At 37.0% G+C, this 22,704-nt stretch overlaps 1 protein-coding gene across 3 annotated transcripts; it reads right to left on the reverse strand.

Annotated features, from left to right (window-relative positions):
- Nucleotides 1-33: 33 nt before the first annotated feature.
- Nucleotides 34-22,449, reverse strand: LOC139689520 (transducin beta-like protein 2). 3 transcript variants are annotated; one of them, XM_071586692.1, is made up of 7 exons: nucleotides 21,630-21,842; nucleotides 20,918-21,145; nucleotides 12,957-13,180; nucleotides 9,226-9,415; nucleotides 4,285-4,470; nucleotides 1,785-1,973; nucleotides 34-1,003 (listed from the first exon to the last, which is right to left on the reverse strand). In XM_071586692.1, the coding sequence occupies exons 1-7, from the start codon at nucleotides 21,760-21,762 to the stop codon at nucleotides 780-782; spliced, it is 1,374 nt and encodes a 457-aa protein (XP_071442793.1). In that variant the 5' UTR covers nucleotides 21,763-21,842; the 3' UTR covers nucleotides 34-779. The 3 variants fall into 3 exon arrangements, with proteins under 3 accessions (XP_071442793.1, XP_071442792.1, XP_071442791.1); XM_071586691.1 differs by lacking the exons at nucleotides 34-1,003; nucleotides 1,785-1,973; nucleotides 4,285-4,470; ... (1 more) ...; nucleotides 12,957-13,180; nucleotides 21,630-21,842 and adding exons at nucleotides 15,038-19,859; nucleotides 22,247-22,449; XM_071586690.1 differs by lacking the exons at nucleotides 34-1,003; nucleotides 1,785-1,973; nucleotides 4,285-4,470; nucleotides 9,226-9,415; nucleotides 12,957-13,180 and adding an exon at nucleotides 15,038-19,859 and having other exon boundaries at nucleotides 21,630-21,845.
- Nucleotides 22,450-22,704: the final 255 nt, after the last annotated feature.

Genomic DNA, 22,704 nt, shown 5'->3' on the forward strand with positions numbered 1-22,704 from the left:
CCCTATTGAGATATATTAAAAAGATAATGAGTGCTCTTTTTGTGGATCAATTTTAATCTTCAGTATAACCCAAATACAAAAACTCACAGATACATTCATTCATCTTAAATACCCATAGCATTTTCCAACAATGACATGATTTTTTCACCAAATACTGGAACAACAATCACTTAAAAGACATATCTTTTACACCTACTTGTTAAAAATAGCACACTTCTTTTATGGTTGTTATCAATATATTTCAGTAAATAAGACTTTTCATTTCTGGATCATTATAGCAACCATCTCTTTTTTGCCTCACTACCATAAATAAGGACAATTTCTTCTCAAAAACAACGCCAAAGTATACTATCACAGTAAAAATAACTCTTGGCTGGAAAACACAATGCCCTCATTGCTCTAACATTGATAAAAAGGCATGCAAAAGATTTTGTTTCATAAATAGAGATATTCTTATATTACAAAAGAAGAATATCAACACTTCAAGAAGACTTACAGATATAATTCATATTGGTTTGACCAGCATAATTTTTTACAAAACCAGTGCATGCATAAAAATGAGTGGTAAATGAACATTAATTATGGATTTTATTCCAAGAGTTTTAAATGCCTTTTGTCCCTGTTAAAAATAGTATTTATCAATTAATCAGTCTCAAATATGAAATGAGTTACAGGCATTCATGGCATAGATGTTTGAAATGAGTGAATGACCCTCAACAGTAATGCCTTGTGAGAATTTTTGCTCACTGAGCATTCAATAGAAGAATTATACTGAGGATTCAAGCACCTGTCACCCCCATTTTCTGCAGGAATGCTTCAGAGCTGGCAACTTGGGCCTCCAGACGTTCTCGCATAGCTGAAGTTCCAGCTGTACGCAAATTTGCTCGGGCAGACTCCAGTAATTCCTTTTGGCCAATCACATTGTGAAAAACATGTACATGCTTATCACCTGTAGTCAGCACATATTTCCCTGCAGCATCAAACAGGACGCAATTGATGGGGGCTAATGGAAAGAAGTATAATAAAATATTAGGGAGCTGGAGATGTTTTTAATGATTGAAAGACTTGATAATTTGAAGAGGTAAATTATTTTTAGTACCTGTTTTCATGTGCAGATTTATTTTATAAGTAACTGAGGAAATCAATTTCACACCATTAATGCAAAATCTTTCTCAAACACAAATATTCAATGAAGTCATCTTATTCACATGTGAAAACCTAAGTTGTATTTAATCAGATGTAATTTTTCCAACATTTCCAATAAAAAAATTAAATTTATATCATGACTTAAGCATGTTGACCAAGAAAAATTCTCGAGAATAGATATTTCAAATAAAATATTTATACCATTTATGTTTAATAAACTAATTTATACATTTATAGAAAGGATAAGCTTCATATGTTAAGTATATATATAATGGAAGATAATTGAAAATATGACCAATATTGAGTAAGTGCATCATCCTGATCAGAAATTCTCCTTTTATCAAGTTATTGAAAGTGAATGCCAATGCACCAATTTCACCCTTCCTGCACATTATTTCCATATTTTTCCTCATAGACAACATTCTCAGGTACATATTTTTCATACTTCCAATGTTTAATACATATGTGAGGGGGTTGGAAGGCTATGGGAATTAAGGATCTTGGTTATTGTGTGGGGAGAGGGGGGTCTTGGGTTTGGAAGATAGTAGAGGGGGTATGTGGCAGGACTTTACTCGTAATGTGATTCACAAAGACTAATTGGCAATCATCAATATCATTAGATAAAAATATTTACTAACCAGCATGAATATCATGGATGGAAGCTTCACATGTGCCCGTTCTTGCAGAGTACAAATAAAGAGAAGTCCCAGAAGCAACAGCCACAACTGTTCCATCGGGTGACAGAGCCAGCCTGGCAGCAACATCTGGTATGCCTTTATACTTTCCAGTCATGAGCAGGTGAGGGTCTTCCCCTTTTTCAAACTCAACTACAATTTAAAAAGAATTATCATTTATAATACACCAAAGATATCAACAAGAATTCTAAAAAGAATATGATTAGAAGAGATGATATAACAATTTCCAATATTTCTATTCTTAATGTTAGCATTAAGCTTCCAGTTTCCACAAATTAAAAAATAATGTTTTCAAGACTTAGGTGAATGATGGATAAAGGACAACACTAGGAAAAATAATTGGAAAGCTCACTGTAGTCAGCTTAAGTAGGTTCACACACATAATGAATCAGTTACATAAAAAGTTCATCTACTTTTTAGAATCAATTGATTTCAATTCAATAGAATTTGATTTTATCAATTCAAATAATTACTTACATTGAGATTGAAGGATTTTTTCTAACTCGTAAGATTTCTGAACAAAAGAGCAATTGCTAGAAAATTCTTAAAGGTGGTGTCAAAAATGTCATGCAGTTTCATGGCACTAAAGAAAATAGATTTTCAAAGGACTATTGCTTGGTTATCTCCTTACTTTTTTCATTGAAAAAGTATCACAAAATACTTGACATCGTTAACTTTACATGGTGTAACTCTATGGGAATATCTATCCATAATTGATTCCAATGGGGAACAATAATGGAAGGGAGAGGAACATTTAAATAAACTAGATGAAAGAATTATGCATTTAATCATTAGAAAACACATATCCAGGCAAACTACAACAAGTATTTTGATTATGACAGTGCATAACCTCTGACAAAAACCAAAATTTGAGAAAAATTATTGAAAAGAGAAAAGTTACAGAAAATGGATATTGGGAGGGTTATAAGAACAAGTGAATTATTTTCAGTTGAATAAAATTAATGTTAAGGAAAATCGGAAAAATAATTAAAACACTGCCAAAAAGTTTTTTATTCTAAGCTTAGAAATACGGATTTGAATTATGGAGGAAGTATATTTGAAGATAACATGATTGGACACTGGTAGAGATGGTTGGAGAAACCAAGTGGGCATTTGGAAAAACATGAAATTTCAGACAAGAAAAATAGCTTATTACTGGATATATAGTAAGATACTACATCTTAATATTGTACTCGAGATAAGCCATTTTAAGGCAAGAATCCATGTCAGCATGAAATATGCTAAAACATATCCATTAATCCTTTTTTCCAACCTTTTCTAAGTTGCGTTTAGAATATTCAATTCATTTAACAGATTTGATATATTTCTTTTGTATTGATATCCTGCAATTTTAGCAATGAAATAAGAATATACCACAGCAATCAAATCAAAGATTACTTTGGTAGGTGAGCATAGAGTTCATTCAATAATATTCCCAGCACGTGTGACATCCACACATTTGGTTAGGGCGGCCAGTTTCTCTCCCTGAACCGGCTATGGTTTCCTAGGAAGATCTGGTACAAAAAAATCACAAATCTGGAGAAGCTGAGAGGGCCCAGGAATTGAACTGGGGCCCTTAGATCAGTTGTCCAGTACTCTACTCACTGGATCACCATGCCTCAAAAATTAGAGCAATATGTGTAGAATGCTAAATGGAATATTTCAAAAGTCTTTCTTGAAAAATGAATTGCCATCATTTCATGAAAATCTTAAAATATGAGGGCTGCCCATAAAGTAAATTAGGTTTGCGTGTAGTGAGTGAAGTAGTGGGGGAGCCAAATGTTTGCTGTATTGACACACACACACACCAGGGCCAAATGAACAATATAATTAGTAATCCTGCTAAATGTAAAATCTCTTTAGTGATAAAGTTTTTACTGGCAATAAACTTCAAAGCTGCTGACATTCATCAGGAAATGTGAGCTGTGCACCAACTAACTGAAGAGTGATAAGTGTTGTATGTCAGTGGTGTGAATGGATAAATGTCCGTGATACCCAAGAACTGGCCATTCATCCAGTGCACTAGTCACAAGGCTAAGCCGACCATTGCTGTACTCGCTGTGAACATTGATACTACCTTTTTTAAAATGAATGCACCACTGCCTCACTCCACCTTCACTCATTATTTGGTCTCCATACGCTTCACAAAGCTGCCTATGAATTTCAATTGGATTGTGGTTTTTTGCCAGTAAAAACCTTATCACAGTTTGCACTTCACAACTTACAGGATTTTCTATTGCAGCGCATTACATTTTAACAGTTGGCAATGTGAGCAAAGTAGAAGAACCACAGTGTGCTCACACTACCACAGCAGGATGTGTACTGAGTGTAGGGACGTTGAGACACCAAGATGTTGGCTATAGCTCTACCAACTAACACGCTAGGCCGAAACATAAGTAACTCTCTGGACAGCCCTTGTCATTGACTCTAAAATATGACATACTTTTTGTATCATATAATCTCCATGTTCCATCTTTTGAAACAGTTGCCATTCTGGATGAATCACAGTTAAAGCCAAAGTCATGAATTCCAGATGTGTGTCCCTTCAGCTCGAATGCCCGAGACATTTGTTTAAAATCTCCAGATTTAGTGAATGAAACCTCCCAAACCTTCAAGTCCGGTGTGAATCCTGAAAAAAGTGCAATGAAGATACATCCATTACAATAAAATTACAACATAGAGAGTTTGCCTTATAGGGCTTAGTCAAACAATGAACAGTGAAAGGGTTTCAAGAGTTCAAGTAGTTAGAAAAGTACAATTAGCTAGAAATTAAATGAAAATTCAAGTAAAATTGACACTTTAATTCTGTAGGTTCTTGCCCCCTTTCACACACATTTACGCAAACTTGAATAGACATTGATAAAAAAATCTGCAATGGAATGTTCATAAAAAACAGCAAGGTATATCCATGTGGCTACCGTATGGCATGTTTATCAATATTGCCTGAAACAATGCATGTGAGAAGCGGATGTTACCATGAGTCATGGTCCATGTCCACATTTTAGAAAGGAAAAAAGAAACTCCGTAAAAATTTAGTGACCGAGTTCAGAGGCAGTACAGTACATATTTGTGATTTTCATAACTTATTTTAAGCAGTCACATTTTGATTGAAAGTGAGCAAAATTTGGGCCAATTATCTACATGTATATTATGAACAAGTGCGACAGCTGACCAGACTGAATGAATTTCAATTTAAAAAAATGAAATTTGACACACACATTGACGAGGAACAGAAGAGATTCCAATCGAAGGTATGCATTCAGTGAGTCTGGGGTGGAATCATGGGACTTCAACAAGCCTTGCTCCCCTTGAGGTGGTTACTCACAATCTTATAGGTGTCTTCAAAGTTACAACAAAGTTAATGATATTAAGAGATGCCCTCATCAACTTTCTGGTGAAGGAGAGTGAGGCAAGGTTCTGGTATACATTGAAATTATCTCTCAAGGGTCACCAATATATAAATACGAGGGTCATCCGGAAAGTAGTACCCGTTCGTGAAATAAAGACACAAAAGTAAATATTAACAAACATAAAAAATTTTATTTGAAAGAGGATACTTTAAACTACTTCTCAACATAATCTCCAAGCAAATTAAGGCATTTGTCATAACGTGTGACAAGTTTCTGTATTCCTGCTGCATAGTCCTTCGCCGCCAGCTCATTGAGATACGCGAGGGACCCATCTTGCACAAATTTTTGCATAATGCAGATGGTGTTTAACAATTTCATGAACAATTGTTCGAGAAACATTGGGAAAATGCTCACAGATGTCATCAATTGTGACGCGCCGATCGTTCCTCACGAATTCGTCAACTGAGCTCACCAGTTGGTCTGTAATGACAGACGGTCTCCCCGAACGCTCATCGTCGTGTGTGTTCCCCCTCCCCATGTTGAAGTTGCGACACCACCGCCGAACAGACGACTCGTCCATTACATTGTCTCCATACACCTCCTTTAATTGGCGATGAATATCACATGGGCGAACGTTTCTTGCATTGAGGAATTTAATCACTGCCCTCACTTCACAACTGGCGGCGTTCTCAATTTTTTTAAACATTGTAAACAATCACAGAAACAACACAGGCAATGCTAGCGTCACGCAACTTGGCTCAGAGAAGGCAGACAAGCCACTGAAGCTATCTAACCTCGTCCAGCGGCTACTCGCGTCGTCAGCACTTCATGCGGCACGAACGGGTACTACTTTCCGGATGACCCTCGTATATCACCAATTTAGAGTGATTGGGTTTAAAGTCCAAGAAACTGTGGGAGATGCTGCAACAGTAACTTTTAACAAAGTCATCCACTAATATTCATTTCAATGCAATGATGTCAGAGCGTAAAAATCATTCGCCTTGACCGGTCAAGGTAAACGATTTTTACACTCTGAAATTGTTGCATTGATTGGGTTCAGTTTACTGTAAATTTTGCATTAGTGTACTTGCAATGACAGTCTTTTGGCCCACATTTCTTATAGTGAGACTTGACAGGGTATTGTTTAGATACCGATGAAAGCACATAAGTGTCAGTGAATTTAGACTTTCTCTACTGTAGATTCAAGATTATAGAAAAGGGTAAATGATTTAAAGAAGCAGTGGTTGAACTGAATACATACAACATAGCTTTAGACTAGCCCAAAACCAGCCTTCTAACCTATTACTGAAAAGTGGTAGGATTTTTAGAATCAAAGGTTACATTTTCAGAATCGTGCCATTCATTTGATAGCAAAGGAACCCTTTAGTGCCCAATCAATTTTGAAAGGCTAGGGCTTCTTTCACTGCCTTTTATTTACATATTTGCTTGTGTAGTGCTTATAACATGCCCCAATGCTGGCCTTTAGAGGAATTCAGTATATGGTACCTTAGATAGGATGTTCGAACATAACCAGAAGCTGTAGTAAAAACTTTTTAATGAATAATATATTGCTTTAGAGGGTGAGCTTTACTTCTGAAAGACCATAATTTGGACTATTCTTTTCTGGATGTTGATATCTTATTTAAGAAAAGGGAGGACCTGCAAAACATAATAATATTTAACAATTTAGAATAGAATTCACATCATAATATTTCAATAAGACTTCAATTCCTGTTGTATGTCTTAGCTGTCTCTACCAAAAATATCTTGAATTCAGCTCATTTTGTAAACCAGGAACCTGTTAATAACAGAGACGAAAACCCATGCAATTTTCCACTCAATAATTTATATCAATACATTATTAATTATTATATAGAATATTAAATTAATATGTAATGCTATTTTAAATAATATTAATACTATTAAGTGGAAAATTGCAATAATTACGAATATTAAGTGGAAAATTGCTGAGTTTTCACCTGTGTTATAATGGAATGGTTCCACCATATCACACATGAATCTGTAATTTATATCACATGCCTGCTGTTCCCAGGGCATATTGAAAGAAATATATAGGTCCAGGAAACTTAACTTGGTACCTGTCAAATAAACACACCATTACTTCTTACCGGACAACTTTCATTTGGAAAGTTAGAATAAGAGAACCTAATCACATAAGTTTTATTCACATTTCAAGCTCAAATCAGGACACCAATTATTTATTGTATCCACAACATGATTACCATTCAGAATACGACAAATCTGGCAAAATAACAATTTTATCATCTGCATATATATAAGAGGGATAATTCCAACAAAGTCTTTACAGCAAGAGGAAGCCTTTGACATAAAGTAAGAACAAGGAAGCTCTAAAATTGATCCTAGTTAGATATCTTAAGGTAATAAGTTGGGAGTAGGAGAAATATTTCTGACCGTTGATTAGTAGTGACACAACCTGAGTACGATCACTAAGATTAGAGCCAATCCAATTATTTGGCACACCCCGTATTCCTAATCTTTCTGGTTTTGATAACAATATTTTGTGATTCACCCAATCGAAGGTCTTGGCTAGGTCAAATAGTAATTCCAGTTTTTCACATTTTTTGTCTTAAGATTTAAATTCAGCATGGGGTGCTTCAAAAATATCAGTAGCAGTTGATCATTCCTTCCAAAAGCCATGTTGAGAAAGGGATCGGATATCGTATATTTCCAGATAAAGAGTTAATTTGAGGTACATAACCTTTCAAATGATTTTTGAAAAAGTATTTTGGACAGCTATTGGTCTACAATTTTTGATATTATTTGAACAGCCCTTATTTTTACGAACAGGTACAATCTTACATGTTTTGAATTCGGATGGAAAAAACATCCTGCAGCAGAGACTCATTACTAAAAAATAGTAATGGTGATTCAATCGGTTCATAATTAGAATATTACTTTCCCAGGTATTTTGTCCAAACCACATCCTAAGTTCTCCTCAGATTTAGAGCAGGGATTACAGAGAAAGGATGAATGAAAGGAAGGTTCGAATCATTTAAAATATGTAACTGAAGATGATGCATGTAATGTAAAATGAGAATTTAATTGGTCAACTATTGATAAAAACTATATGCATCCATAATATTTGTCAACATTCTTTTTGTGGTCATTCCCTTCCAACTATTTACTATTCTCCAAGCAGATTTAGATTTTTTCTTTGTGTCTGATAATTTATTATTATTAGAGATTGCAAATTCTTTTTACAGCAATGATGACTTCACCAAAATGTTTTTTTGAACTCCCTGCACCTTACACACTGCTCATTGTCATAAGGGGTCCTCTAAGAAAGTTGCCAGTTTTCTTAGAATTCTAAATATTTGTTGAATACCACTAGTCATCCAAGATTTAGGATCAGCTATATTCTTTTTATTTTTCAGTATCAGAGGAAAACCAATATTAAATAAACATATGCGTCAGATGAAATCTGTTAAATCTATGTTTATAAGTTTCTTTGTAAAAAGGGTACGAACTAGTAAAATTTTCACATAGGTATGGGAATTTGTACTAATACTTTGACTTAACCTACATCAATTTATGACCACATGAATGAAGAACAATTTACTTATTCATTCTGTATATAGTTTGTTTCTTTAAATGATTGTGAGATATTTTCTTTCAAATAAACATGAAACAATTTTGGTTTCATTGTGCCTATTCTCAAGGAATTCATGACCATCAGACACTGCCAACAGTTTGTATGCTGCATGCTACAAAGGGATGGAGAGAAACATTATGTCTTTCATCTTCTCCCATTTTTCTCTTTCTGCAGGATAACAGACAGAGTGTAAGGGCCCAACTTAAAGATTAGCAACAACGGATTTAAAAAAAAATTTAAAGCTGATATCAAATCTACAGAAAATACATGGAATTCTTGTCTATAATCCCAAAAGACATGTGGGTCACATAATGCACACTTTTTTGTGCCCTTTTATGTGTGTAATACAGTATCTCTAAAAGTGCTTTTAATATAATTTAATCCTACTCAGTCTACTTACCTGAGGCAGCAACAAAACGTCCACAAGGTGATATGCGAGCGCAAGTGGAGGCCATCAGGTAAGTGTCCACTTTGCCAAGAATATGCTGCCCCTTCAAGTCCCAGAGAACCAAATCTGTTTTTTCAGAGCAAGTCATTATGTAGCGCCCACTGCAAGCAATATCCAATCCAATAACATCTTCAGTATGGTGCTAGAAAAAATATCAATGAATCACAGCATTAAAATTTGATACACTGAAAATAATCATGGCCTTTACCAATAACATATAATTTTATAACTATGGAGAATATATTAAAGTTCATATGACTCTAAAATGGGATGTGATAGTCTAGTGGGTAGCACACTGAGATACTGACTGGAGAGCCTGGGTTCCATGCGTAGTGATGCACCTCTCAGCTTCACCCCAGCTGTGAGATTTTTCGGGTACCAGAACTTCCTGGTGAATCGCAAGCAGCAGAGGAAAGGAACTGCCCTCCCTGCACTAATGTGTGACTTTGAAATGCCATTACGCTCAGAACTAGGGGAGCTCTATCTAGGTGACCTATTAAACCATTCTTTGGATTGATTACTGTGGCACATATGGTATCACTCTAAAAAGCATGTGTACATGAAAGCTATCAAAGAACCATACATTATTTTCTACAAAACTACAATACTCCATTTGTAATTTTTTGGCAGATGCCAATTCATGCAAATTCTTAATTTAAAGCAAATCATCATTTGCTTATATCCTGAGCTCTACCATGATGCAATTTTCCTGCATACCAACAAATTTATGCATAAAAAAATGACAAGTTGTATCCACCTACATGAGTACCTTAAAAATGTTTCCTGCACACATGAAGAAACAAAACTAACAAGGAATAATACAGTCGTCATTGAGATGCCAATCAAAGAAGAAATTGCTAGAGAGAATAATTATCACAACAGCGAGAGAAAAAGATTGCATGAATATTCTATCATAAATGATTGAATATTTTACCAATACTTTTTGCAATTAAATGATTTGCTATCATTATCTTCAAAGTAAATGCTGTAAAATATATTTCTCATATTCATCAAGACATTAGAAAACTTACATAAGCATAAACAGCAATTGTGGATGAAGGCATAAAAAAAGCAATTAGCTTAGTAGTACTTAAGAAGTAAATGCCTGAAACAGAATTTTTTCAATGAGGAGAATTGAGTGATTAAGACAGTACTGGCAGATTAATTAAGAACGTAAATGGAAAATGAAAGGCAGTTGGGTAGCTGAAAATTATTGAAATTCTGTGGAAATAACCTACAATTAAATAGTGGCAAACTTACTCTTCCAACACTGCATAGATAAAGCAAAGATAAATGTGAAATATGTCTGAAGATATAACAAGATAAAAAAATTACAGAGATCTTGTAATCAATAAAAGCAGCTTCCATCCAGAACAGATGTGACTGCTGACTCTAGGAGTTACCACTGATGAGCAGCCAATTTAAGGTGGATATTTAAAAAATACTTGAAAAAGCACAAAAAGAGCTAAATATTCAAAGAGGCTAGGTAGGAGGACATTAAAAATGATATATTAGAAGTCACAAAGGAAACCTGGGCAGTAGGTAAAGAAGGTATGGTTGAAGGTTAGCTGTGGACAACATGAAATAAGTAAAGAGGAAACCCAAGGTTTCCAGAAGGAGTACTGAGTCAATTAAAGGAGAGCAGACACATGAAAAACAGATGTACAAAAGTGTGATACAACCCCCTTAGATATAAATTTAACAAAAGGCAACTCAGGGTAGAGAAGAATAAACAATGAGTGTATCAGAAAACTTATTGCAAATAAAAGTGCAGATGCTAACAGAAGCCTCGTCAATGAACACAATAATTTCATAATTATGCTCCATATCAAAGTTTTAATGAGTCTTTTCTTAACATCCTTACTCAATATCCCTATCATCAACTCCATCCTCCTTGTGGAAGCCTCTTTGCCTGGTGCAATTCTTTTCCTTAAGTCCCTACAACTTTGATCGTGTTGATCCAAAACACTTCCGAGATACATAAACTGTTCTACCTGCTATAGTTTTTGCCTTCCTATTTTCATTTTAAGCTCAGCCTTTTTCTTTCTGGTAAATCGCATAACCTCATAACCTTTGCTTTATTAATATTAATTCTCATCCCATATCTATCACACTGAATTTCCAATTAACTCAGCAATGCTAGCAAACCCTCGGCTGACTGCCAAATAAAGAGCTTGGGCATCAGCAAACCTAACTGATTTTATGAATTCCTCCGATTTTCATTCCAACCTCCAGTTCATACCATGCCTCTTTAATCATTTCCTCCACATATATGTTGAACAGTACCAGTGATAATGGAACACCCTAAATCCCTTTTTTGATGTATTTCTATTTTTCCTCGATAGTACTCATCTCTTTACCTTCATCCATGGTTTTCTCTACAGCCTGCTGATACTCCTTTCTTGTCCATCCATTTAATGCTTTTACATTCCATTTCCCAACCCGACGCCCCTGCCTTATCCTTTAGAAACGAACGCTACACTTCATAACAACCAAACTGTTGTCAGAGTCCGCATCCGCTCCTCAGGAGCTGTGCAAATAGTCATGCGAATCACACTGTTTCTGAATCTGTGTCTAACCATAATGTTATCTAACTGATACCTTTCTGAATCACCTGGCATTTTCCATGTTTACCTATGCCTTTTGTGGTGTCTAAAATAAGTGTTAGGGATGACTAACCCGTCTCCGACAGAACTCTATTGCCTTCTTCACGCGGTCACTCCTCGTACCCAAACCATAGTCCCCCACCTCATCACCATCTATCTCTTCCTTTGCCTTTCGTCGCATTCCATTCCTCTATCACTACCAAATGTTTATCTGCAGGAACACATACGATTCTGTCCTCTTAACTGATTGTACATTCTATTGGCTTCTTCCTCCTTATGATTGCTTAGTGGCATGTATACCTGAACAATGACCAGGTTTGTTGGTCCTCCTTTTATCTCAACTAATAATATTCTATCCGTTGACTTGTTCTATGTTTACTATGCTTGTTCCTACCTCTTTATTCAATATTATGGCAACCCCTTGCTGACTCTAATCCCTGGCACTGTATATTATTCCTTAACTATCACTCCAGTAATCTGCGAGTTGATGACTCCTGCTACAAACCAATCCTAAGATTGGTTTGTAGCAGCTAAACAAACAGTTTTTCCTTTTTACTATTTAGTTATACAAAAACACCCACTACCAAACTGTTTACCCAACTAAAATGCAGCCTGACCGTACATTTGTCCAAATAATTCTTTCAGTCTAAATGAGAATGTGAAATATTATGCGATCTTATCATTTCACTTATTTACTATCTTTTCATAAGAACTTTCAACAAAACAACAATATTAGAAATCATCATTTTCAAATCATAGAATCAAAGAAAAAGGTCAAGGTCTTCATCATTTACTATGGAAGTTTAAATATTTTCAGTCTTGCAAAAAGCAAATAGCAACCCTGGAATATTTGTTTAAAAGCACCTAACTTAGCACTTGAAATTTAATGCATATGTTGTTAAATACAATGGACACAGCTCTCCATTCATTGGTTACAGTCCTCTATTAAATCAATTATTGACATTATGGTATGAAAAACAACTGAATTTTTATCCAGATAATTTATTCTTCATCACTGTCAGTCATAACAGATCTCCCAGGAGTCTCCATTAATTTTATAGGTCAATCGCCTCTTACCTTGGGAAACAAAAATCCTTTCTCCACTGATGAAATACCACCTTCAGGCTTACGATGCACCTTATACACCTCAATTGTGTTATCCATTGCTCTCAAGATAAGAAATGCTTTGCAGTCAGGGCTCCATCGCACCTTGGATGCGTGATCAAACTCCACATTCACTCTCACACTCTTACGCTCCTTTTGGCTGAAGTCCTTGGTTGTCCAAATGTGCAACGACCGGTCTGAAGCAGAACAGTGTGGAGAAATGAGCATTGAAATAAGAAAATAAGATGCTACAAGGCCAACGGACAAGTGAAATATGATTAACTATTCATCTCATTCTTTAACTGAGTAAATTATTTAAAAAAAATAAATCATTCAGTAGGTCAACCTATGAATCAAATCGAATTCCACCCAAGGATAAAACTTGATCTCCTCATGTTGGTCTCAATAACACGACACCAGGGGCAAGGAAAATCTTCATAATGGCCATTGCAGAGTAGCAGTACTAAAAAAAACCCCAGAAGTTTCAGGAGGACTACTGTTTAATCGGCTTCCTGAAGAGTTAAAACGAATACTCCCCCAAGAAAATAAATTCAAAAAAATGTTAAAACATTTCTTTTTAAATAATGTTTTTTATAGCGTCCAAGAGTACACAGAAAGAGCCAATGTAGGAAATTCAACTTTTTTAAATCCTTAATACTCATATATGTCATGTACATTATTATTCCTAAGAACCTGTATACAATTGATGTAATTGAATTTTTGACGAAGCCCATACAATTATGTATTGTTCTATGGCGAATAAAACTAACTAACAAAATAAAGTAGAAATTAGGTAGGAAAGTGCTGTAATAAAATGGAGATGGCGATCAGTGGTCAGACAACAGGGTTTTCACTAAGTTTAAAAATGGAAAGGGAACAATCGTAAAAATTATTCTTGACCATGGGTTCTGGTACTGTGATAATCATAAAGACTTGATGACATCAAGTAAAGAGATAAGGATAATACAGACTTGGAAAGCTTACCTATATTTATCCTATCTATGCCTATCTTTATGCTTTTTACTTTTATTATCATTGAGTAGTTGTACTGTAGTTACTCATTGGAACAAGAACCTACATACTGGCAATATTGCATTACCTAGAAGTAATTGAATCAAACATTTTTCACAGCACCCTCTATAGCTGTAAAATCCATAATATATGTAATTTTTGGTAGTGAATTGAATATTTTCCATAGATTAGGCAACACAGACTCAAATAAATGAAGTTTACCATTGCAGCCACAAATTTTATGTTAGAAGTGGCTTTACTTCTCAGTGACTGGAGTCTGTTTGATTAACAATATTTGTGTATAACATTTAAGAAAAAGTTAACTATATGCCTCATAATTTAAGTGTTACTGCGACTCCTAATTATAAACATCTATACTTCAATCTGTCGGCAAATCTTGATGAAAATGGAACTTAGTGGACAATAACACTTATTTCAACAATTAAATATTAGCCTGAGGTGATAACTTTATTAAATGACTGAAAATAATTTTCAACAGACCAAAAAATCATAATTAGCCGAGAATTATTTACCAATCAGCAATGAGATTTCACCGATTTAGGCTATTAAAAACCTAATCAGAAGTAGTTTTTTGACTCAGAAATTTTAATTCTCAGCTCGCAATAAACTATTTTGGTGATTCATATGGGGTACAAATGTGTATCTCCACAAAAAAAACCTCAATTCAGGGCTATGTTATCATAAGTGCCAGGACATGGAAGTCTTGAAGCATTATTTTACACATGCTACCCCCCCTTCACATTGCAGAACATAAATGACTTAAATAAAAAAAAACTGGAAAATATCTGACCATTATGTAAAGACCTTGATGAACTTGAACCAAGGAGAATTAAAAATTTAGAGGGCATTTTAAGTCAATGAAACTTTCCTTATTAAGCACACCTAGCTCCAATGCAATATAAATAAAAGTACCACATGGTTAATCAGAGTCTTATCTACTCACAGTTCACACAATTTATGACCTCAGGGCTGATGGATATCTCCTTGATAGGAAGGAGGCAAAGGCAATAATCAAGGAACTCTGAGAAATGTAAGTAATTTTATTTTTCTGTTTATTTTTTACCTTTCTATAAAAAAATCTACAAAAGTATACTTATCAAAACAAAGTATCAAAATTAATGAGACATTTTAAATCACGTGACATTCTTTTTAAATCAAGATGCCTAAGAAAGGCTCCCGACCAATTACCAGAAAATTCTTTTATTGATGCAGCAATTCATGTATATAAATATGAATGGATAAAACAGATGACTTTCTCAGGTGAACTTCCACATTTAAAATATCAATACATAAATATATTAATGACCAAAGAATCCAAGACAAAACTAAGGACACATGTTTGCTACTGAGACTATGACGCTTACAAGGTTTAAGTACATACAATTTCATAGCCAGTTCATTGATTTACAACAAAGATATTGGGAATGTTTAAAGGGAATCAAATGATTAATACAAAAATAATGTAGTTGTATAATGTTCGAATGAATTTCTGCTGTAGGAATTCTGCAAACAATGTCAAATGGGAAAATAATATCATATGACACAGGCTATATCCAGCAAATGAGTATTGCAACAATGCAAATCCTTTCGCTACTGTGAATGTACATGGTACTTCCTCCTTCCAAGGGCAAGGGCATTGCTCTTGTTAAGTGCCCCGCTCCACAGCACTGATTTGGGTGAGCAAAAAGTAATGCATGCAGTCATAATTTCAAAATAATTTCAGACTAAACCATAATGTAAAATAAATTTCAATTTTTCCGCAGCATAAGAGTAACTTGGGCAGAAGAAAAGCCTACTATTAGGCATAAGGATTAACCAGGAAAAATTAATTCCACATTAATTTGTCGCCTTGTGGCATCATATGGGAGGTGGTTAGACAGTAATGCCTTTCATAGTACATATCATGACCCTAGGAAAACACTGTATAGTGGTTCCATTGATAAAATCCTTGTTGTCTAAAATACATTACTTGAAAATTATTGTCATGCATGGTTAAATGAATTTTATAACCAGTTATAGAAATGCATGCACCATTGATTGCACAGCATGAAACATGAATAAAGAACAGGAAGATATATGAAAGGGCAACATACTTTCAAAATAACACCAATTGGTAGAAACAAAGAGCCAAAAACAATAAAGAGAAGCCACAATTCGACAATTTTCTTGTTTTCCAAACAGAGGTAAAACTCGTGAAATTATAATTAAGCCTGAAAAAAAACAATCAAGCACTCATAATGACCACTTATCATTATGTAAAATATTGTAATAAAATATGGGCTTCTCTTGATCATTGGACAATTAAGAATAAGGATGAAGATCACAACTTCAACCAAATTAAAACAGCAAGAAGCATCCATTCTAAAATTTTTTAAATGTAACACCAATAACATTTTCATGGTAACATTAGAAAGAAAAATCAATTGGCTTCAATATTTGGAAGTACACATAATTCCTTCATATGCTGGAAATTTAAAATTATCGATGAAATTTGAAACTGTTACCACTGGCTAAAAATTTTCAGATACACAGGCAAAATTACAATTATGGTACATTGTACACTTCATGGTGTCACTAACTTAGAAGAATAATAAAGCATATTAGTAAGCTGCCCGAACTACACACTGTTTTACTCACCAACCATAAAACCACACAAAGCATCAAATTACCAGAAACTTAAGTTGTGTTTTAAAAGTAAATGCTATGCATCATACACAGTCTGCATATTTATTTCCTCATTCCGAAGACACCGTGCAGATTAAGTCCCTTTGGAGGAGTAGAGTCTTTAGGATGTGACCATAGAAATCCTCAACAAAATCTAACCTAGCAGCATTAACACTAAATGATGGTTTTTTGAGATCAAAAAGTACACACTAGAGTAAACCAGAACTGATTTGACATTGTATGACAGATGAGCAGGAAGGGGAGGGCAAATATACAAGCAAATACTATGCAATTAATACTAATCTGCTTCTAATGGCAATGACCTAAAAACACAGACCACAAAGTATCTTAGCAATGTCTTCACCTTCTTCACATCTTGTCTTTCATGCCCCCTGGATATGAAAAATTCATCAAAATAAGCTCTTAAAAGAACAATAAATGGCAGCGATCACAATTCAGGCCACATGTGGTACAGATATGTGCAAGATCGGCACTCTTGAAGAATGTGTTTCTTTTCAGAGGAAGGGCAGGCGGTGGGGTTTTCTTGTTATGTACTATACCTTATTCCACATAACAAAAATTAGTTTCATATCAATTTCATAGCTAAATAAAAACTATATCTTATCTATGAGATATTCAGAAACCTTGGGATGTTTGACAACATTTCAAGATCTAGGATTTTCTGATACTTTCGTACCTCTCAATGACAAAAAATAATGAAATTTATTAAACAAAAGAAGCCCTTTCAATCCAGTTCTGAAATCTTCAACACCTCTAGGGAAGCAATTGACATTTACTACTTAAGAATAATTAAAATGGTCCGCCATAGAAGGTTTTGCTAATAAATGACAAAGGAACTGCTTCTGTTCTCCATTAAGTGCTTGAGGTTCGCTTGCTCATGCATCTGGTTCCAGGAACAATTAAGTAGTCACTTAAATGTTATTGGGTGGTATTAACCCAAAGTGACTGACTAGGTCAAAGGTTTAGTCTCATTCTTATACCATACACTAATACAACCACTTACTTCTATTGCATATGAGACTAATTCTCAGGGAAAGACTGTGCAGATCTTAATCTTTCTGAAGGAAACTCCAGAAAATTACTAGATACTCACTATCACCTTCTGACCAGATCACAAGGATGCACAGAATTAAAGAGAATGCAACATGTGATCAGTGGTTAACACCAATCAAACATCAGATCACAAAAAGACTGCATTAATAGATGCATTGCATATTTTCTCTTAATTTTCTAACACAGACCGAAAATCTCGACGCACCTTCCAGAGCATTACTTCCATAGCTGCACGTGCATCCTCACAACTGTCATGGCCAGACGATGACCCTTGTATTTCACGCCCTAAGTATAAGGCTGTAAGAGAACGTAAAGACCGCCGATACGGCAGTCCATAATAATGTGGAAAGACAACTGCTGTGTCCACAACACAACCATGAATCAGTCTAAGAGCTCTTAGGTCATTCTCTAGCCCATGCCCAACAAGAAGTGTGTCTGCATGTATAAGAGAAAGAAGATCTTTCTGCACATCTGCGAGCGACTTAGTCGCCCGGGATAAGTCACCGGCAGTCACTCCTGAAAATCGAGTATTGTGGTCCACAACCGGTCGGCCAGGCCGAACTAATGCGTCATACACGGGTCTTCCGTCGATGCCTACCAGTGTCACTTTACTGAGTTCTAGGCCTCTACCTGTGAAGCACATTTCACAGTCAAGGGCGTACACAAGTGCACTGACTGACGATGCCGAAAGCACCCTCTTTCCCTGAGGCTGAGTTTTGACGTATCCTCCAAATGGCCCATTGACACCATCACCCGTTCCACACCACACATGGAGGCGTCCGACAGAGCATCCTCTCGACCCTTTCCTCCCACCACAACAACCGAACTCTGTACGTGTCACTGCGCCTGGTCCCAAACCCTTGTTGTTGGTCGAGGGCACGGACCTATTCACCACGGTGCGCTGAATTTTACCCCAGTGGTAAACGCACCGCTCTTGAGTCAAGTATTCCCCATCGTTAGTGACAAAAAAACCCCTACCACACCTCACACAGCGTTTCTCCTCACTAGTACTCCTAGTTTCCTTCGAGGAGGACACCACTCTTGAGACACACTCCCCATCTTCAAAATACTGCATGCACTTCACATCTTCAGAGATCACCGTCATGCCCCCAAGGTCTTCGTCCTCGTCATCATCTTGAGGTGCGAGGTCCCCAAGATCGCATGCCTCCTCCGAGCTCACGGACACCTCTGGTGAGGAAGTGGACCCACTATCGGTTCCGGTAGAATTTCTGGGTGACCCTCCTCTAAGGGAATTCCCCGACCGGTGGCCTGCATTCCATTCGGCACGAACGGTCCCATAGTCAATCCCCCAGCTTGTTTCCTCAGTGGCAGGAATATTGCTGCGAGGCACGAATTCTCGTGCATTCACATCGAAGAAATGTGCGGAACGAGGGGGTTCATTCGGTAATGTTTGGACATTACCCTGATCAGGAAACGTTGACCCTGAGGGGTCTTTGTAAATGATGGCCCTGCCTGGGTATAGGGCACTCTCTACGGGGTAACCGAGGACCAAAAGTTGGTCTTGGGTCAAAAGATAATGACGGAGCAAGGCTGCTACCTCTACATCGCCCAGGGTCAACTTGGCATACTGACGGATGATGGGGAGCCTCATGGCAGAAGATTTGAAACCACTGCCACAGGAATCTATTTTTGTTTTGGCAGCGGTTCCGCCCACAACACTATTGATATTATTCTGCCTTGGACGGCCATTCGTGGTTTGGGCCTTTGGTGCCCTTCCCTTTGCCTTCCTTCTGGAGCGGACAGGGGCCACAGGCGAACTACCATTGCCGCTGTCATCCTCACGCCTCATGCGGTTACGTTTCTGCTTTCGACTAAGTCCTGTGCGTGCAGCTACTTTCTCAATCACGCCGACGTCGTTGTCACCCTCACAAACGCCCTCATCCTGGCTGCTCTTATTGCTGCTGCTACTGCTGCTGCTATCTAGAGTGCAGAGGCTGCTGTTACTGCCACTGGCATCACAGCTGCTGCTGCCACTCTCGCTGTTACCCTCACTTGCACTGCTGTCGGCGCTGCTTCCAAGCTCCGAATCCAACGTCTCTCCATCTCCCCCATCAGCCTCGCCTCCACCTGGGTCTTCCGAGTCTTCTGCAAACGCATAGGTGGAGAGGTCACCAACCATCGGAAAGTAAGAGAGGGGGTGGAGGGAAAACCACTGTGACCATTTAACTCATTTTGGAGACAGGAGGCTGACTGTTAATCTCCCACACCCACATCCAGGTTTAAGAGTTAGGACACACATCCATAACCACGCCGAAAGAATTCTCTTTTAGCCTAACAGTAGAAAATAGTCTCTCTCTCCCCCAGTTTTACCTAAGCACTGAAGATCAATACAAATGTGGTATATGCTTCGTGGCCAAGAGATGTGGTAGAGAGTTATTTTCCACAATTATCAGTCAACACTACGACTCATTCGTACTTATTATCGTTCAGCTCAACACAAAGCTCTCAATCAAGGAAAATTACTTAATTTGTAAACACAAACTGTAAACAAAACATTATTGGGAAGCTTTACAATATAATGCTTGCGCATTAATAATGCTTGAATGAAACATTAGCAATGTAAAATAATTTCATCGGACACACGAATTCTAAAAAATCTTCGGGTGAAAATTCAGTTTCCAATTACATTAGCCAAATTGATTCATTAAAATAAAATTTCAGCGCTTAATTCAGTGCAACAAATTTCATAACAACACAGCAAGGACATCATGACAATATTTCGCAGTGAACAACTATTCAAACTTAATGAGGTCCATAATGCGAAATCCAATCATGCTGTTCGTACATTACTCCGAAACAAATTCGAACAATTATTAACTAACACCTCAATTAGCTGATATTAATAAGACGAAAAACCTGGATATATTTTGAAGCCATTCACTCTCACACAAGAATTCCATATAGCTCTACAATAGGCACGAGAAAGAGATTAAGCAACAGCCTGGCATGCACATCAAAGAGACATCCGCAAACATGTAGCAATGAAATATTTTATGTTCACCAATATGGTAACTAAAATCTAAGTATTTATTATCACCACAATAATTACGATATATTCATGCACTACTTGAGCATAAGGAAATTTTAAGGTTCAACACAAATTTATGGCAAAAATATGATACTGCAAAGCAAACAAAAAATACCTTCAGCGCATGTAGCCAAGAGTTTCCCGTTACTGCTAATATCCATATCTAAAATCCTTCCACTGTGTCCCTTCAGGGAGGTCATCAACCAGGGGTGGGCAAATGTGTGCTTCGTATCGCGTCCCCACCTCTCTCCAACATACTTTTTCTTGCTGCTTTTATTGTGCTGAGCGCCACCGTGCAGACCTTCGTTCTTTTCCTTGGTTTTGGTGTGCTCTTTCACCTTACCTGCGGAAGTAAACTCTGTTAATTCACAACTTAATACAATGCACATGTTTATCTTTGATAAAATACAATTATGCAGTCATAGCTTTCATTCATGCTCATATTAAATCAAACAATTATACTAAGTAGGGCAATAATACAACATTTTCTCGAGTGAAAAGTAAAAATCTATGACTAAAAATCTTGAATTCTACTGAGATCACATCACTTCAAATCAATTCAGCATCGTGGTCGGGTTCCACAACGCGTGCATAAGCGTAAGAAAATTAACCAAGCTCGATACTAATCTTAAGGAGCACGTGTACTCAGCATTAATTATTTCACTAAGTACCTCAAGGAAAATGCTAATATTAAAAAAGAAATGCTACTTGAATAATCCGGTGTATTACGGCGGCAAAGTATTTTTAGAGGTACTAATACCTTACTCGTTGCAACTAATGCAACAGAGTACATTATCGACACAGAAATTATGACTTAAAAATCTTACTTTTGACTTCTTCTGCTCGCACGCTGGACTTAAATAACGTAGATATGTATATTAAGACAAAAACAGTCGCCCCCACGATCACTGTAAGGGTGATTGCAGGAAACTCGGTCAATCCAATGCCGGCGTCCGCCATCTCCTTACGGACTACACGAGGAACAACTTCACTCCGTACACTACGAGATGAATCGTGCGACTGCTTGCGAGACTGTTTCGTGCGGCAGCTGAACGAGCTTGAACGAGCCAGCGGCGCAACCATGAGCGCAAGTGGCGCGGGAGGGGAAGAGAGGGCGTGGGGGAGAGGAAAGTAGGGGGAAGTGAAGGCGGGTGTGAGGCGAGTAGGAGGAGCTAGAAAAAGGCGGCAGAACCTCTCCCGCAACGCGAAGAGGAAATTTCTCATATTAAAGAATCAATTCTCCTCCGTGGCGATCGCACACACGGTAGTCGCAAGCTCAATTCCGTGAAAAGATTTAATGATTTCTTTCTAAATATCGCAAATAAAAGTCGCGAACGCAACTGAATAGTGAAGCGAGTTTATCTGCAGCCTACAATACGAAGCAACAAACTCGTTTTTTGTCACGGTTCTTTCTAATCTTCGTTGAATGGCAGATGGTACTCACCATAATAAACGGAATCCAACTGACAACTGCCCTGAGCCACTATAGAATACGGCAAAGCAACACAGCCCATTCTAGGGGACCGCTGAATTGCTTCTCCGAGAACGAACTGCTCTAGACTGGGACTCGTTGGCTCTAAATGTGTGCTCTCGGACGTGGATTCCCCAGGACCGTGAGTGGCGGCGTTCTCCTTCGCTTCCGCGGAAAGTTAGTCACCCGCTTGTCGTCATCGAATACACTAAGAACTTCCCGCTCTTGCTTCAGTTTTATGGAGAAGGTATATGAGTCATGATAGCGTCGGATAAACACCTACGTCACCGGAGAGATCGCAAAAGTTCGCATCCGCGCATTCTTGCGTCCATAGGATAACGTGTGCCGCTAGCACTTTAAAATGCCGGAATTTCATTATTGAAATTTTCCTGCATCAAATTTTTTGTAGCTGATATCGATATTTCCACCAT

Source organism: Hetaerina americana, unplaced genomic scaffold, assembly GCF_022747635.1.
Source record: "Hetaerina americana unplaced genomic scaffold, ioHetAmer1.1.p SCAF_24, whole genome shotgun sequence".
Taxonomy (NCBI): domain Eukaryota; kingdom Metazoa; phylum Arthropoda; class Insecta; order Odonata; family Calopterygidae; genus Hetaerina; species Hetaerina americana.